Source organism: Anabrus simplex, chromosome 5, assembly GCF_040414725.1.
Source record: "Anabrus simplex isolate iqAnaSimp1 chromosome 5, ASM4041472v1, whole genome shotgun sequence".
NCBI classification, from domain to species: domain Eukaryota; kingdom Metazoa; phylum Arthropoda; class Insecta; order Orthoptera; family Tettigoniidae; genus Anabrus; species Anabrus simplex.
The window spans coordinates 9,465,899-9,482,821 of NC_090269.1; the positions used below are offsets into that span (position 1 = coordinate 9,465,899).

At 36.1% G+C, this 16,923-nt stretch overlaps 1 protein-coding gene across 1 annotated transcript in view; it reads left to right on the forward strand.

Annotated features, from left to right (window-relative positions):
- LOC136874267 (small ribosomal subunit protein mS27) overlaps positions 1 to 16,923 on the forward strand; it is an 80,327-nt gene that overhangs the window by 19,923 nt on the left and 43,481 nt on the right. The window contains exons 2-4 of the mRNA XM_067147890.2: positions 3,320 to 3,409; positions 3,492 to 3,562; positions 14,956 to 15,208. Of these exons, the coding sequence (XP_067003991.2) occupies positions 3,320 to 3,409; positions 3,492 to 3,562; positions 14,956 to 15,208 (414 nt within the window). The remainder of the gene's footprint in view (positions 1 to 3,319; positions 3,410 to 3,491; positions 3,563 to 14,955; positions 15,209 to 16,923) is intronic.

Here is a 16,923-nt window from a genome sequence, read left to right on the forward strand (position 1 = left end):
AACATACTAGAGACATCCTCAAGGAAATTCATATATGCAGATGACATCTGCTTGATTAACCCAGAGTTCCAACTTTACTGATTGCTGAAACTACACTAACTACTGACATGGAAATTCCAAATACGTTCTTCAAAAAATTATGCGTACATTTAAATCCCCTGAAAATAGCAATATCAACATTTCATGTTCACAACCGACATTAAAATTATAAACCAGAGGTTAGATTTAGGCGTCAAATATTACTGTCCTGCAGTACACCTAAATATCTGGAATAACCCTCAACAATTCCGTGACTTTCAGGGAACACCTTTTTAATATAACTGCTAAGATTAAAACGTGTAACAATATCCTCAAAAAACTTGGTGGTTCCTCTTGGGGAGCTAACGCCTCTCAACTTGGTTGAACAGCATTTACTCCGAAAAGATAGATGTGCAATTCAATCAGACCATGTGAATAATTCAAGGCTGTATGCATAGCATGAGCACCCTATGCTTCCCTGTTCTTAGCAACATTCCACCTGCATCTTTATGAAGATCAGAAGCTATCTTGAAGAACTGGATAAACATCCAAAAGAATCCGCATCTACCCATACACGGAGACCTATCGCGAATTCAACACCAGTGCTTAAAATCAAGAAAACCATCCTGGTGTACAGCATTTCATTTTGAACAGTCTTCTTTCTGCATCACTAAAGCATGGAAAACCTAGTGGGAGCAGTCGTTATATTCAACAAAGATCTGATTGGAAACTCCTCCACATGCGTACAGGGCTTCAACCTTCCCAGACGCTAGTGGAAGATCATCAACCAGATCCACACAGGACGAGGCTGTGACTTTGGTGGGTTGTTTTTTTTTTTTTTTTTTTTCATTACATTTTGAATACATGTGAACAGCCTGCTTGAAATTTGAGCCCGTTCTTAACTGCGTGCTGGTGGCATGCCTTGTTCGAGAACTAAGCACTAAACAATGTACTGTATAACAATTTTCTTTTGGTGTTCTGTGATAGCAGTCATAGCTACGAAGCAAAAGAAAGTGCTTTTAACTTTAAAACAAAACCTTCAGTTAATTGAAAAGTTAGAGAAAGGAGAATCAGTAAAGAAATTAGCGAATGATAATGGGATTCGTGTTCAGACTTTTGGAGACATTAAAAATAGTAAACAGAAACTCTTAGAATTCTTGTTTTGTACCTAAAGTGTTTTACCAACAATTGATGTTGTAAATAATTTTTATATTGGCCTACTTTATTGATAAAAGAGGTTAATTACTGTGTTAGTTGTTTGACATTATTGCATTTTCAAAGAGTATTATATGTTTAACCCTAGAGCACTAACCCTATTTCGCCACACATTATTACTAACCCTTCATAAATTTGGCTACTTCAATTTATAATTGTTATATTTTCTATGTAACAGCTTATATTTGGCAAGATTTTAGTTTTTTAGTGTTCCTATAGTGTCGTAAACTTAACATGAATCAAAATACATAGATATTAAATAATTTTATGTGATTATTTATTAAACATAGAAAACTTGACACACAAAAAGTATTAAATGAACAAGTTTTATAAGAAGTGAATTTTATAACACAACATATTCAATTAAACCCTTAAAATTATGGTTGTGGGTTTTATATCGCAAAGAAACCAAAACTACCAAGAAAATAAATAAAATAAGTATAAATGTAAAAAAGCCATGAAGACACATTATACTTATAAGTTCATACTATCACTAACAATTCGTCAATATGACGACACCCACCCAATTATTACAAGAATGAGCAAAGATATCAACAATCGCACATGCCACAGTCAATAACTGCTCGAGAAAATCAGCTACACAAAATGGCGGCAGGCACGCATGCGCAGAAGGCAATAAACTATACTGTTCTGCTACCTACCGTCGTAAAATTTACGAAGGGTTAGTTTTCTAGGGTTAAAAATCTCTTTCTGCATTAAAATGCACAAAATCATATTATCCATGTTTTTAGTTATCCATGCAGATTTGTCCGGTGATTAGCCCAGATATTCAAGAGTTTGCTTTATTCAGATATAAACTTAAAAAGTACTGAATGAAGGAATACTTTGAAATTGAGTTTGTTATGTATTGAAATTACATATAATTCTGTTCATTTGCAGTTTTATTTTCTTTGACAACATTTATTGTATGTAACATACTTAATTACTGAACATTTTCTATTTGTGCTTTACAAAACAGCAGGAAATGTCGTATGCAAATTTTAAATTTGTAATTTTTTCTCTCGTTTGTTATATGCAATTGGATTTTGCAATGATTTTTAGTACAGTACCTTAATATTTTTTCTTATCTTTTCCTCCCTTTTGTTGTAGACCTACATATGAGCAGTTTTACAAACAGAAAGTTCATACAATATTTTGTCACTGTGAAATTTTAGGCATGTTGTATATCAGAACACTCATTAACTGACAGTGAATTTGTACAACAAGCCCACACGGTAGGGGTGTGTAGATTTTAATTAAAGTATAAAACTTATCTCCCTCTCCTCGCTTTTTGTAATCTGTTTGTTCTTCAGAAAACTAAAGTCTGTTATTTGAAAAGAAAAAAAACCATTTTAAAAATGAAATGAATGTGAATGAAAGCCTACAATGTAATTGTACCTACCAGAAGGTTTTGCATCTTACATGGTTACAGAATTAAACATAAATCAGTTACATAATAGAAGCTCTTCATAATGTTTCGGGAAAATTCCAGAGGATTTTTATGTTGAAAAACCTGTTTCATCTCTTCTGGATTGAAAGATAGAAGAAAGGTTGAATCGTCCACCCATTCCTAATGTAAAAGGTACTGTTTAAGTAATATTTACATTTTTTCATTATACTGTAATAAACAAACACTGTGCTTGGTTTTTCAGTTGATTTCTCTTTAAAGTATTTTCACTTTTGATGTTTTATCCGTAAGACTCTTTTCTCTCTTTAATTCTTAGGTCATAATTTATTAGGAGTGAGTTATTTAATGATATCATGGCTTTCTTTTTAACCTCTTTCATTCTTAGGTCATAATTTATTAGGAGTGAGTTATTTAATGATATCATGGCTTTCTTTTTAACCTTATTATTCTCTGTTTTATAACAGATTTGCTTTTTAGTACAGTACCTTAATATTTCATCTTTTCCTTTCTTCACCTCTGTTTTCATATGAGCTGCTAACTGTTTGTAAAAAAAAAGTGCATAAAATATCTTGCAACTGTGAAATTTCAGGGATGTATTAACTTCCCGCTTAAAGTTATATAAACTTTAATGAAGTACTCACAGTTAATTAATACTCTTGATCTGATTTTATCTCCCAGGGAAAAGATTTCTTCTTTCCAATAGCTTTCCCTGTCAGGAAGCATGGGAACGACGTCTGCAGTCTCCAATTTTTCAGAACTTAAAACTTGGTAAGCTTTTTGAGAATCATTAAAATCATTGACTTCATTACAAATTTATTTTACATGTTAATAAATACTGGATTGATTTTAGGTGACTTATATCAAGATTTGGAACAGAAATTTCAAAACGATGGTAAAGCAAGTGCTATAGATATCGATATCGTAAGTAACTTTGCTTCTCTTTTGTAATATGCAATTTATTGGAATATAATGTTTAACTTGCAAGATCATTCAAAATTATTTATCTGATTTCAAGTGGTATCTGCACATTTTAGATTGATAACGTCAGAAATAATGATTGCATGGGCTTTAATTAACACTTTCATATAGCACCACAAGATGCTGCCTTAATTGCAGTGGCCCTCTCAGCATGCAATATAATGGAAAATGGCAGTTTGACAGCAAAGGGCTTCCTGAATTAATGTTACACAAGAACCTTGTTTATCTGGATTAAGTGGGACTGGAACTGATACAGTTATCGAAAATCCGGATAATCCGAAAAAAATGAAAAACCAAATACAGTACATGTTATATAATCTATTAACATAAGTTGTACAGTAATATCTTTTTGCGCGCAGAACAATCACAAAGACTTTTTACTAACAACAGTTTTGCTGGTGTGGTTTCAGTCAAGGATTCTAAATAGGCCATCAGTTTGTCCACCTGCATTGTTGACTCTCCATAAGTTATTGGTTCTTCTAATGGAGTGCCCGATTCATGTTCGAATTCACCATCAGTGAATTTGTAGTGCGTTGCATTCAGAAGAGCGTGAGTTCCAACTCCACCTCGGCCGTCCTGGGAATGCCTTTCCACAGTTTCCCATACTCTATTCCAGGCGAACGCCGGGACGGTACCTTTGATAGGCCGAACTACTTCCAATTTATGTCCTTGGCGGAAAAGACATTCAAGATGAGTCGACACCGTAAAATAAATACTGTACAAGTAAAAATACATTTTTATTATTTTCGATCTGGATAAACCGGAGATCTGGATTAATGAGGGCCGGATAAAGGGGTTTTTGTGTATTACAAATTTGTTTGCTGGTATTTAAATGGTCAAAGATCCAGCGTCACCGGCGGATGTAGTAAAAAAAAACCTCAACAGATGGCAGTAAGCAACACTTACTGGTCTGGCTGAAAGGAGAATCCTCAAATGGAGTTGCATTATCTGCCTGCTAGCTTTTTACAAGCAATGAGAGACTATCATGTTCAGTCAAGCATGGCCATGAGTTGCGAGGCAGGCTTTTTGCAATTTATATAGCTATTTTGGGACATGTTTAGTAAGTCATTGAGCAATAGATTGTTTCAATTTTGGACTCTACGGACCTCGATGAGAGTGATTTTCATTTGAAGAGTCAAAAAATGGAAATTCAAGTAGTGAGTCTTCTCAGTGCAAGAGCGACTCTAGTACCCCGGAGAACAAAACCACTGAAGAAATGATTGACTTGAGTAACTTGGACCTAGGACCTTCAAGTACCATTCCGATATATAATATTAATCAAGGACCCACATTACGTTCATATTTTGATGTGGCAACTGAGCCTACAGAGTTCTTTTCACTATTTTTTTATACCAAAATTTTGACATAATTCACCAGGAAACAGTAATTCAGGGAATCAGATGGAAACAGGCAACACTTCCAACTGGAAGATTTAGAATCAAAGACTGGTCATCTCCAACACTATCTGATATAATGGCTTTGATTGTCTTAAAACTTTTTTGTGGAATGACTCATGCTTTTTTTTTTTTTCCTTAACATTGTGCTGTGAAAATATTCGATAATATCCTATGGACCTCTGCATTGGAGTACATCCAATATTCAAGATAATTAATTAATATTACATACATATGCATGTTTATAGCTAGTGTTTGATAATTCTGGATATGTTTTAATTTGCCATATTTTTGGTGTGTGTATGGACATAAAACGCTTCCGCCCATGTAAGGTTAATGCTCATTTTATCAGTGATATGAAATTACTCCCTTCAGTGCTCAGAGTACCCATATAATCAGTAGCCAATATATGCGCTTCACACTTGCAAGAAAGAAACTCGCAACACAAATACTTTCAACACCAAAAAGGGCACGAAGTACTGAGAGTACCGCAAGGCCCAAACAGCCCCTTCAATGAAATGGACTGAATAAAGTGATCCTATATAGTCATAAAATTGAAAGAAGAAGAACCATATATGGTAAACACTGGAGTACAGATTGCTTGCGTTAATACAAGAACCCAAGATAATGTAGGTGGTTACAAATCATTACAAGTTTCATTGTGATCCGTACTGACACCTATCAGTTAGTCCGACTCATTGGCTCAATGGTCAGCGTTGAGGCCTTCGGTTCAGAGGGTCCCGGTTTTGATTCCCGGCTGGGTCGGGGATTTTAATCGCCTTTGATTAATTCTTCTGGCCCGAAGACTGGGTATTTGTGTATGTCCCAACACTTTCCTCTTCATATTCAGACAACACACTACACTTACAACCACTACAGAAATACGCAACAGTGATTACATCCCTCCATATAGGGTTGGTGTCGGGAAGGGCATCCGGCCGTAAACAGGGCCAAATCTGCATGTGCTAGACAGTTCGCACCGGTGATTGACAGCTGTTAGTTACAAAGTAAAATGTTAATTAAGGCCAACCTAACAAATACTTGTATGACTCGTGATGAGTTACAATAGTCTGTACATATTTCGGCTTGTTTCAATTCTTAAAGAATAATCATTCTCTTATAGACTAAAAGACATTAGTAAAATATATATTAGAAACATATTGCACCCGCCCCCTACCCATAGTCTCCGGCGATAAACCAACTTGGTCGTTAACTGGGTATAAATTGGGTGGGCATCATCTATATATATAAAATAAGAGTTTTGTCTGTACATTGCTCAGAATTTAAAAATAATGGTATTTCTGTGTCGGTCATGTCCCAGTAACAAGGAAATGCAATTTTTACTTTTCCATAATTTCTGTCTGTCTGTATGTATGTATGTATGTATGTATGTATGTATGTATGTATGTATGTATGTACACGCATCACTAGAGAACGGCTAAAGAGGATTTAATGAAAGTCGAGGAATATGTCGCTACAATCTAGGCCATAAATAAGTTTATTCACGCCGAGTGAAATGGTAGTTTAGAGGAAAGCCAAAAATGTAATTAAATATTTACGTTACTAGTAGTCCTATCTGAATGAAAATTGGTATGCACAGTCGGAGAATGAGCCACTACAATCTAGGCTATAAATAATTGTATTCACGCTGAGTGAAATGGTAGTTTAGGGGAAGGCCTAAAAATTTAATTCTGAAATATTTATATTATTTGTACCGGTTGGTACACCTATACGCCGCACATTTGAATTTTCCGCCTTAAAGTACTCCTCTACAGCTGAAACTCTGAACTTTAAAACGGAATTAATTCAACCGTTTATCTGAAGATGTCACTGTGTTAATTTTGGAATTGTTTTTGTTTACTAATTATCAAGAAGTGTGGACATTCTCTCACAGATGTCTCTACCAAAAACTATGATCGTGCACCCTGGTGCGAAGTGATGGAACTTTTCTTGAAGATATTTTATACTCAAAAGTTTTCCTATAACTAAATTCCGTTCTTTCATAATGCATAATGCACACGGCCTAACCACCCAAAAGCTGGTTCTATTCCTGTGATTATAAGTATTAATCTTTCTGTCCGCCAGTTTTGAACTTAGCCAATCCCAAATTTCTTTAATTAATTTTGGACCAATCGTGTCCTTCTTCTTCACATTTGATGTGTAAACTTTAGCCGACCAATAAACGCATGTAGGTATGTCTTAATTATTCATGAAAGGTCTCGAATCTTCCCCGAGAGTATAAAAACTGCTGATTTTCCGGGCTCTCCGCCACTTGTACAACATGTAGCTTAGTGTATAGCAGGAGGCAGGAAGCGCCTCTTTCATCCGCCAGCAGCTCTTCAACAAGGTAATGGCCGTTTAACATCTTTCTTTTTCCTTGCTAGCTCAGCAGTTTAACCCGCGGGACAGGTCCGAAACCTTTAATATGTAACCTATAACTTAAAACATGTAAATTCTTTCCATTTTTGTAAGACTTCATGTATCTTTAAATGTAAATCGGGGATAGCGAGTGCTTTACCCTCTCGAGCTCCCCTTCATTTCTGAATTGAGGTGACTATGTTTTCGTAACTTATTTTCTACTTTTCCCTAATGTGTTAAAATTTTTCTTATACGAGTCACCTCTATAGTATGGGAATAGCCCCTGTGAAATCGGCCTAGCGCCACTTAGGTTTTAACAAGCTTTCATGTAGGAGTGCAAGTACTCGCCTCCATTTAGCTTTGTATTTTGGGCCAATAACTTAACCCGTTTTGTTTTCCTTCCTGCGAAGGGCCAGTCGATGGGGTACGAGATACCCCTGTTCCACTATAAGTTGTGCCTTGATGGCAGTTAAGTGTAATAGTCTGTTATTGCCTTTAATAGGCTTGGACGATTGAGAGCGGGTCAGCTCTTTCTGGTATTTTGAAAGGTGCCTCTAGGAGGCTTGATATTACGAAGTGGGAGCAAGTGCTCCATGTAATTAGGGGTTTTCTGCCCTTTGGTAATTTGTGGTTGTGAGCCGAGAGCTCAGGAATTGTAAAAATTAGGGCTTGTGGCCCAGATTGTTAAAGTCTATCTAAATCTTGGCTTTCTTGGTCTTGTACCTGATTTGACTGGTTGTTATTTGTTAAAAACCTGAAATTTTTTATGTGAAAATTGTTGTTTTGAAAATATAACCTTTATTGAAATTTTAATTCATCTTTCGGCCTTGTAGTTAGACCCATTCCAGCCCCCACCTTCTTTCACCTCTGCTGATCCACCAAAACACGGTAACATTATTAATGGTCGTATCGATAAATACTACATAACCAAAGTTATATAGAATTAAATTTCCAACCATTTATGTCTTATACATTTTTACCGTACCGGCTATGATAACACAGATATTCATGAATTTGTAATTTTGTTGCTAAGGCCATATCAATGCCAAGCCACGAGAAAATGGGTTAACAGAATTTAATGAAAATCTGTATATAGAGTCGGGGGAGAAGAAACGGCAGTTTAGGATAGAAATAATTTTTTTTCACCCTGGATGAAATTGTAGTTTAGGGGAAGGCACCTAAAATGTAATTTTTTAATACCTAACTTATTGGTCTTATCAAAAAGTATTACATAACAAAAATTATAGAGAATACAATTTCTGAACATTTATGTTTTATTCAGTTTTACCGTACCGACTATGGTAAGAGTGGTATTTCAGAGTCGGAAGAAAACTAAATGTGAAGGCCTACAATATCGGAAGCGCATAACGTTGATCAACAATAACATTACATTGACACCAATTTGCCTTAAGGAGCACGTTTGGTAGCACCATATTCTAATACAAAACGTTATACTTATTTATTTCTTCAGCGCGAGTAGTTATGTGATATTTAAAGGAAAATAATTTTAATGTTTTTCAGCACATAAAAAATAAATATTTTTCATATTTTTAGCACATAAAAATCCGCTCCCTACTGATTAATATCCCAACTTCATGCAGTAGCTGTTTCACGTTTTGTTCGATAGATAGAGTTTCTTAAGGCGTTTCTTTTAAATGTGTGGGGTTGAGGTGTAACTCCCAGTGCAGTTTTTATTAATCCCTGTCCAATTCCTTTTTGCACCAGAGTGTCACAAACTTTAGTCCTGGGGACACTGTCATATGCCTTTTCAGTGTCAATGAATGTCGTCACCATATCATTGCCATACTCCCATTGCTTTTCCATTAGTTGTCTCATAATGAAAATGGGCTCTATTGTTGACCTTCCACTAAACTGATTTTCCTTTATCTGATTCTTAACCTTATTCTGCTTTCCATTATCCTCTTCATTATCTTAGCAGCATGGGTTATTAGGGTGATTCCCCTGTTCTTCAAAACTTTCTTATTGCCTTTCTTGGAAATTAGGACGATTATTCCTTTTTGCCTATCCTCAGGGACCTCCTTATTCTCCTAAACATTCTTGAGAACCTGATATGTCCACTGCAGGCCTACAGCTCCAGCTGCCTTTATCATCTCCACTGAATTTCATCTATTCCAGCAGTATTTCCATTCTTCATCATTCTTACTGACATTTCAATTTCATTCATTGTCATTTCTTTATCCATTTCTTCATCAACTAATTGCCTTTCCTGGTCGTCCATTGAATGACTCATCAGTTCTTATGTTCTTATTTCTTCTGGCTTTGTTAATATTATGCCACCTTCATCCTTCACAAATCTGGTCTTTACTTGATCTCTCTTTTTGTTTCTTAAGATACCATACAGTAATTTCTTGCTGCCCTGCATATCATCTCTCAATTTCTGTGTGAATAAGGCCCAGCTTTTCCTCTTTTCTTCCTCCACTACTTTCTTGGCCAAATTCTTTGCCTCCACATACTTTCTTCAGTCTTAGATGTTTTCCATACTTTCCATGCCATTTTCTTTTCCTTGACTTTAATCTTTACCCTATCATTCCACCAATGTGTCTCTTTGTCTTTCACATTTCCTGATGTTCTACCACACACCTTTTCTGCACATCTAACCAGTGCTTCCTTAAATCTTTTCCATTCATCTTCAACATTTCCCACCTCCGTCCTGGGTACCAAGGGTATTATTTCCCTTTGAAATTCTTCTTGTATGCTTTTTTCCTTCAACTTCCATACTTTAATTCTTTTCTCTCTTCTTAATGGGGTCTTTTCAATCTTTCCTACTTTCAGTTTTCCCATCACAACTGTATAATCTCCGCCAAAGGCTTCTTCAGGCATGGCTGTAATGTCTAAAAAGTTCTTCCGGTGTTCTTTCTCTATGATTATATAATCAATCATGGCCTTTGTTCGTCTGTCTCCCCAACCATACCTTCTAATCTTCTGACTGTTCTTCTTCCTAAACCAGGTGTTTCCAACAATAATGTGGTTCCTTATGCAAAAATCCACTGCCTTCTGGATTTGCATTTCCATATCCAAACGGCCCTGCAACATCTTCCTTTCCTTGTCTTTCCATTCCAACTTGTGCATTTAGATATCCCATCAGTAGCACTTCCTTATCTTCTATCTGTCTCTCCACTTCCTCTAAGAAGTCCTCTAGATGTTCATCTATGCAACCCGTTTGTGGGACATACAACTGAAATAGATCTTTCATGTCATTTTCAAACTGGAGTCTCATCACCATCATCCTATCGCTGATGCATTTTGTGTATTCCACATATTCTTGGATTTCTTTTCTAAGTATGATGGCCACTCCATTTTTTGCTTCAGGTCCTCCGCTGTAATACAGCCTGTATCCTTCTCTCAGAGGATCTCCCCTGTACCCCTCTTCTTGGTCTCACACAGTCCAAGTATGGCTATATCTTTTTCTATCATGAAGTCAACTAGTTCTCCTGTCTTTCCCGTCAGTGTCAGGACATTTACTGTCGCAATCTTGATGTAGTTTGGTGCTGGTTGCCTATTTCTCACAGTTCCCCCAGCACCAGAAGAGCTGCGCGTCGCTTTTAGCAGGGAACGCCCTAACCTCTTCCGAGGCACCGTATCTGCTTTGTCCATACAGGCTATTGTTACAATGGGCTTGCCACACCCAAAGGCATTTTATACCTACTGACAGGTTCAAAATTAGGCTGCCCCTAACATGGAGACAAGCGCCTTTCTTAGCCGCTCCTCTGGAGTACAGAAACATAAGAACTTCAGTAGTGAATTCCTGGTCAGTTCAGATCTAAGGAGACTCAGAGTGAAGGATCTTAAATCAAAATTACCATTGCAACAGTCCATCTTCCCAAAATTTGTTCAGCAGTCAAGTAGTACGCTGATAGCTTCTTACAAAATCTGCCACGTGTAAGCTAAAAGAAAGAAGCCTCTCAGTGTTGGTGATATATGTTGTAACCAAGGTTGAAATTTACAAACACAACTTTTATTTGCTTCACTTTATGATATTTACACAAATAACTGAAATTTATTTTGAAGCAAGAAGGAATATTGAATCTTGAGAAAAGTCTGTCTTTATACAATATGTACAGGTTTACAGTCTTTATATACACTTCTATCTTGAAAAGATAGTCTTTGTGAATTGACACGTTGATAGTCGAGAACTATCTGGCACACTAACATGAATGTCTTTGAGAGTCCTTGTTTGTTGAAGTGCTTGAATTCCTAAAAAGCAAGTTCAATTGATTGAAGAAATTCCACCTAGCGAAACTAAGGGAGCTTGCATAACTTAGGGAATGAAAATGGCTTGTAAAAGAATTACGGAACATAGGCAGAGGAAACAGGTAAGGGAGCGGTGACCAGAGGTGAAACCTCGTACTGCCAGAAATTCAGTCCACCTGGTCGAAGCACATTTTCAAGAGGAGTAGCCTCCGTGCTCGACGTAGGGTGTATTCTGGAGCTGGACACCGGGGCAAGTGGGCAATTGAGCAGGCAGGGAGCTCCTATTTATAGTACACTCGATGGTCAGGCATGCGCACTGAGGGCTGCGCGTCGAAGCTAGCAGAATGATACACAGGCGCGCGTGCAGCTGGCTGCGGAGCGAGAAAGGGAGCGCCGGACATACAACAATATAGTTAACCCCTTGACGATGACCTCCATACGTCATACAGACATCCTTTTCTTCACATGCTGCCGACCTCCTTGCGTGTTATAGAACCCTGTAGGCGTAACTTCATTTTGTTCTAGCTTGTAAGCCACAAAATATAAATATCATGTTTTCGTACTGACAGCTAAACTAATATTCTTTAAATCACTATTACAATGATTTATTGTTGAGCAGTATCCTCCTTATTCAATATATTACGATTAATGGGAATTTAAAGAACTTGAATTTCACATTTGTCACATTTATACATGTTTCAATCGTAATTAGATCATCTTCAGTATATTACTAAAATTGGCATTACATATTGTAGTTAAAAACATTTAAAATTGAAGCAAGAATGATGTTATGAATATTAAAATGTTCTTATTAAGAGAAAGTTTGCAATGTTGTAAGGTCGTGTAAAAATCTTAAGTGTGCACTGTTATCCACTTGTCCTGATAACCTCTTGATGTTTCATTAGTTAAAAGCCTGCTAATTTGGCTAGGTGGTATCTGATTATTAATTGATATTTCGTGATTTGGTTTGCTGCCAATAAGGATTACTGTAATTGCATATGTCTCAGTGGTATGATTGCCTCTAATTGGAAAGTTAAAGTAAATTGAATGCCAAAGAAACACAAAAGGTGTAGTCTCATGTGTTTGTGAGTAATAAAGTTTTGACAAACCTTTACCCAGTTGAAAGATGTGTTTATGTGCGTGGTTTTGTACACACTAACCCTGCTTATCGTATGCTGTAGGCTCAAGGTCTTGAGGAGGAATGGCAGGAAGTTAGGGGACTGAAGTTGATGCGATTGGTAAAAGAACTGTAGGTGGAGCAGGTGAAGTTATCATTGGTTGAGGGCAGGACCTTTCATTATTAGATGTAAATCTACAAATTAGCAGAATAAATGTTTCAAGTAAAGAATCCAATTTTTCAATAATTTTTTTGAACTGTATTCACAGTTAACATATTGATTAATATTAATATGTATGTTCTCTATGATATTGAGTAAGGGGCCTTTTTGTACCAAACTAATAACCTTTAAATCTCGTTTGATTGACTTGTAATTATGGTTGGATTCCTTCATATGCATACTTATGGCTGAGAAATGGTTATATCTATTAGCATTTAAGTGTTCCTGATATCTTATTGCAAATTTTTCCCAGTTTGACCAACATAGGATGCTTTACAGGATTGACAAGAGGGTGATTTTAATACGACCTTATAAGAGCATGAACATTTTCGTAATAAGAACATTTTAACATTCATAACACCATTCTTGCTTCAATGTCAAATGTTTTTAACTACAATATGTAATGTCAATTTTAGTAATCTACTGAAGATGATCTAATTAGGATCGAAACATATATAAATGTGACAAATAAGAAATTCAAGTTCTTTAAATTCACATTAATCATAATATATTGAATAAAGAGGATAGTGTTCAACAGTACATCATTGTAATAGTGATTTAAAGAATATTAGTTAAATTAAACAGCTTGTAAGGTTTTAAAGTTGTTGTTGATGAAAATGTTATATCTTTGAGGGTGGTGATCTCTGCCTTCCTTGTATGTATGAATTGGCCCAAATCAGGTTTCTTTTCCCTTTCTAAAGAGTTTGAAATAGTCTGACCTCTTTCTGCTTGAGAGCATAATGTCTGCTGCATTCTAGCGGATGTCATTATACAATATTTCCTTGGGTAGATTGATAGTATAAATCACCATCTTTTCAGTGATCTGCATGTTGACATCATTTGTTTAGGATTGCTATAATTCTCTCAACACCTTGAAACCTCTTACAACTCGTAATTACTTGACTCCCTGTCACTTTGAAGTACAATATTGTGTGGCGCACAAGCATGGTATGGTGCAGTTTGGATGAAAGAGAAGTAATTTTTAATAAATCAGACGATAACAACACTGCATCATGCTGAACTGAGCGAAGTGACAGTGGACGCATAACATACTGTAAGGAATGGGAGCGCATGGTGCACGTGACCAAGTAACAAACAGCAAAACTTGCCAAAGTCCCATTAACCTGGGAGTTGTGCTAAATGAATCTTTGAACTATTATTCCCGGTTCTTCCTTTCAAAGTTTCCGAGGCAATGATTACCCTAGTTTTCAATGAGTTGTGAAACAACCCATGCAAATACAAGAACGTCACTTTCATTCCGTATAAAATGTGGAAGGTCTCTTTTCTGTTAGTATACTGTACGGTCAATGAATGTAAACTACATTCTTTTGAGTTTCTAGTGTAAACATTTTAAAATAATCTGAGCTAAACTGTTGTAACAATCACTTTTTAAAGAGATCTCTATATTTTCTCAGTGCTCTCACCTGGAATTGCCTCCATCTGCAGGGTAAAGTGGCACTCAAATTTTCCCATCGCTGAGCCGTCAAAGAAGCAATGATGCCATTGAATCTCTGTTTGGAGGTCACAAAGATAAAGCGAAACTCATTTCTTCTATCAGAAATAGTAATTGTCCCACCAGACTGTTGCTAGATGGAATGATCGTATTTCTGATGATTTGGAATCTCGGTTATATCATGATTTTTTATATTTTTTTACTTCGGTTTGATGAAAGCATGGATACGTCGGATGTTACACAGTTGTGCATAATTTTTAGAATATTTGCTTATTTTAATGAGAGGAAGAGTTTCTTAAACTATTTATATTGCACTTGTATGTTCGACAGACTGAAAAAGCTTGTAAAGTTACATTTAACTGAGTCGATAGTGGAAAGTATGGCTTCCTTCTTGACTGACCATTTTGGAATTAATTATTATTAAATAATATAAATAAATTATTAAATATTATTGAAAATTTTATTGCTTTGCAGACTCAAAATGTGCAGGCATTTGAATTTAGATAATTGATCTCTAACTTTGTACTTTTGTTCATTCAAGAGTAAATACAGTATATTTGTTTTTCTCTCTTCTTTTTTCAGTTTGCCAATGCAGTAAAGGGAGAGTCATATATTGATGAACTAGAGGATTTGATTCATAAACTAAGGTTAAGTGCAAATGCAGTTTACATGTTACCTTCAACATCTCATGCATTCATTCGGACTCTGTTAGCTTTTGATAGGCATGATGATCTTCTTCGTGTCCTTAACGATAGACTCAACTATGGAATTTTTCCAGATGATTATTGCTCATGTCTTCTAATGGATACATATATCAAGCAAAATAAGTTTACAGGTACTACCTTTAAATATAACATTTGCATTGTTGATATAAATGATTGATGGTTCTTAGTAAGTGTTTTATACTGGGTGAATGTGTGGGGAGTGTGTATGCGAAGATCTTCAGAAGGCAGAAGTATTCAGTCAGCAGTATGTAAAGACTGATTGTTACAAGGATAATGTCCAGATAGAGGAGGTGACTAATACTAAAGAAGTATTAAAATTTACCTATATTATTCTCATATCAGAAACATACATATTGTACACAGTTATAATTACTGCATTACATTTGCCCAAAACTTAGCCACTTCCAATGCGTTTTTTGATGCACGATATTGTTCATCTTCGGTGCAGGAGGCTGGACAGTCGACATTGGAGCATATGTTGAACGGTCTGGTCTTCTCCGCAGTAACATTGGATTTTTTCTTGATCTGTGTAGCCCCATTTTGCCAAATTAACCTTGGATCTGCCAACTCCAGATCTCATTCACTTCCAGATCATCCATTCTTTGTAGTGGCCAGGGGGAAAATCTTATCCAGCCAGGGGAAAGGTAGGATGTAGCCCTTCATAAATGCAACCTGGCTGTTTCAATAGTGGTTCGAAATTCCTTCGAAGTTCTGAGAAAACTCTTCCTTGACTTTAATTGTTGCAGATGCGGTTCATGCCCATATAGGGGATGGGTCCTGTCCTGTTCCACTGTCTTTCTTTCCTTGTTCGCAGCTATTTCTCTTCGAACAGAAGGATGTGCTATTCCTGCAAAGTGGTAGAGCCATTCGACTGGAGTGGATTTCAACAAGCAACCTGTTATAATTCTGCAAGTGTCGTTGAGAGCTATGTCCTTCTGTTTGGCATATGTTGAATTATACCAAACAGGACATGCATACTCAGTTGTATTGCCTTTATCTGTTTTAGTTATTAGTAAATTGTTCTGTTTGATTTTGTTTTTGAGTTTCTTAAGTTGTGTGTAGTTCTTGGTATCTTGGTTGTTGTTCTCCTTACTGATTCTATTGATGTACTGTGGTAATCGTTTCTTAATTTCCTATCTGATTTCGTCGCGTTGTTCATGGGGTATTTTGTTTATGGTGTTCTCGGTTTCAGTAATGATAGTGGTGATATTTTGAAATACTGAATCATTTCCCCAATTATGTTTGGGTCCCTTCCTCAGTATAATGGATTCTGTTTCATTGAATGTTGTGTTTGTTAGATTTTTCATTGGTGGATGAAATACATGTTTACTCAGCGAGCTCCATGGAGTACCACAATAAAATTAATAAAACGGAAGTGTACAAGAAGATAGAAGAGAAATTTCTCAAGGAAGTGGACAGCTTTTATATTTATTACCATCCACAATGTTAAATTTATGACGATCTTCACATATTATTGTTACGGAGATTCCATGGTGGACAGAAGTGAAAGAAGGTGCAGGCATGAATGGGTTGACATAAAACAGTCAGAAGATTGATTGATTGATTGATTGATTGATTGATTGATTGATTGATTGATTTAAAACTTTAAAATTAGAGCTATATTTCTTTCACTTTTTTAAATTTTTTTTTTTTTAGATGTTAAATTCAAAAATAAACAAAAAAAAAAACACCTTTGCTCCAGGAAAATTATCTAGGAGACTACTCTCCAAATATTACACCATTCCAGCCTTCCAAAGGCACCATTCAACCTTTACATTAATAGAAAGAGCATCTTTGCTCTATAAAATTTGCACTTACGAACCTG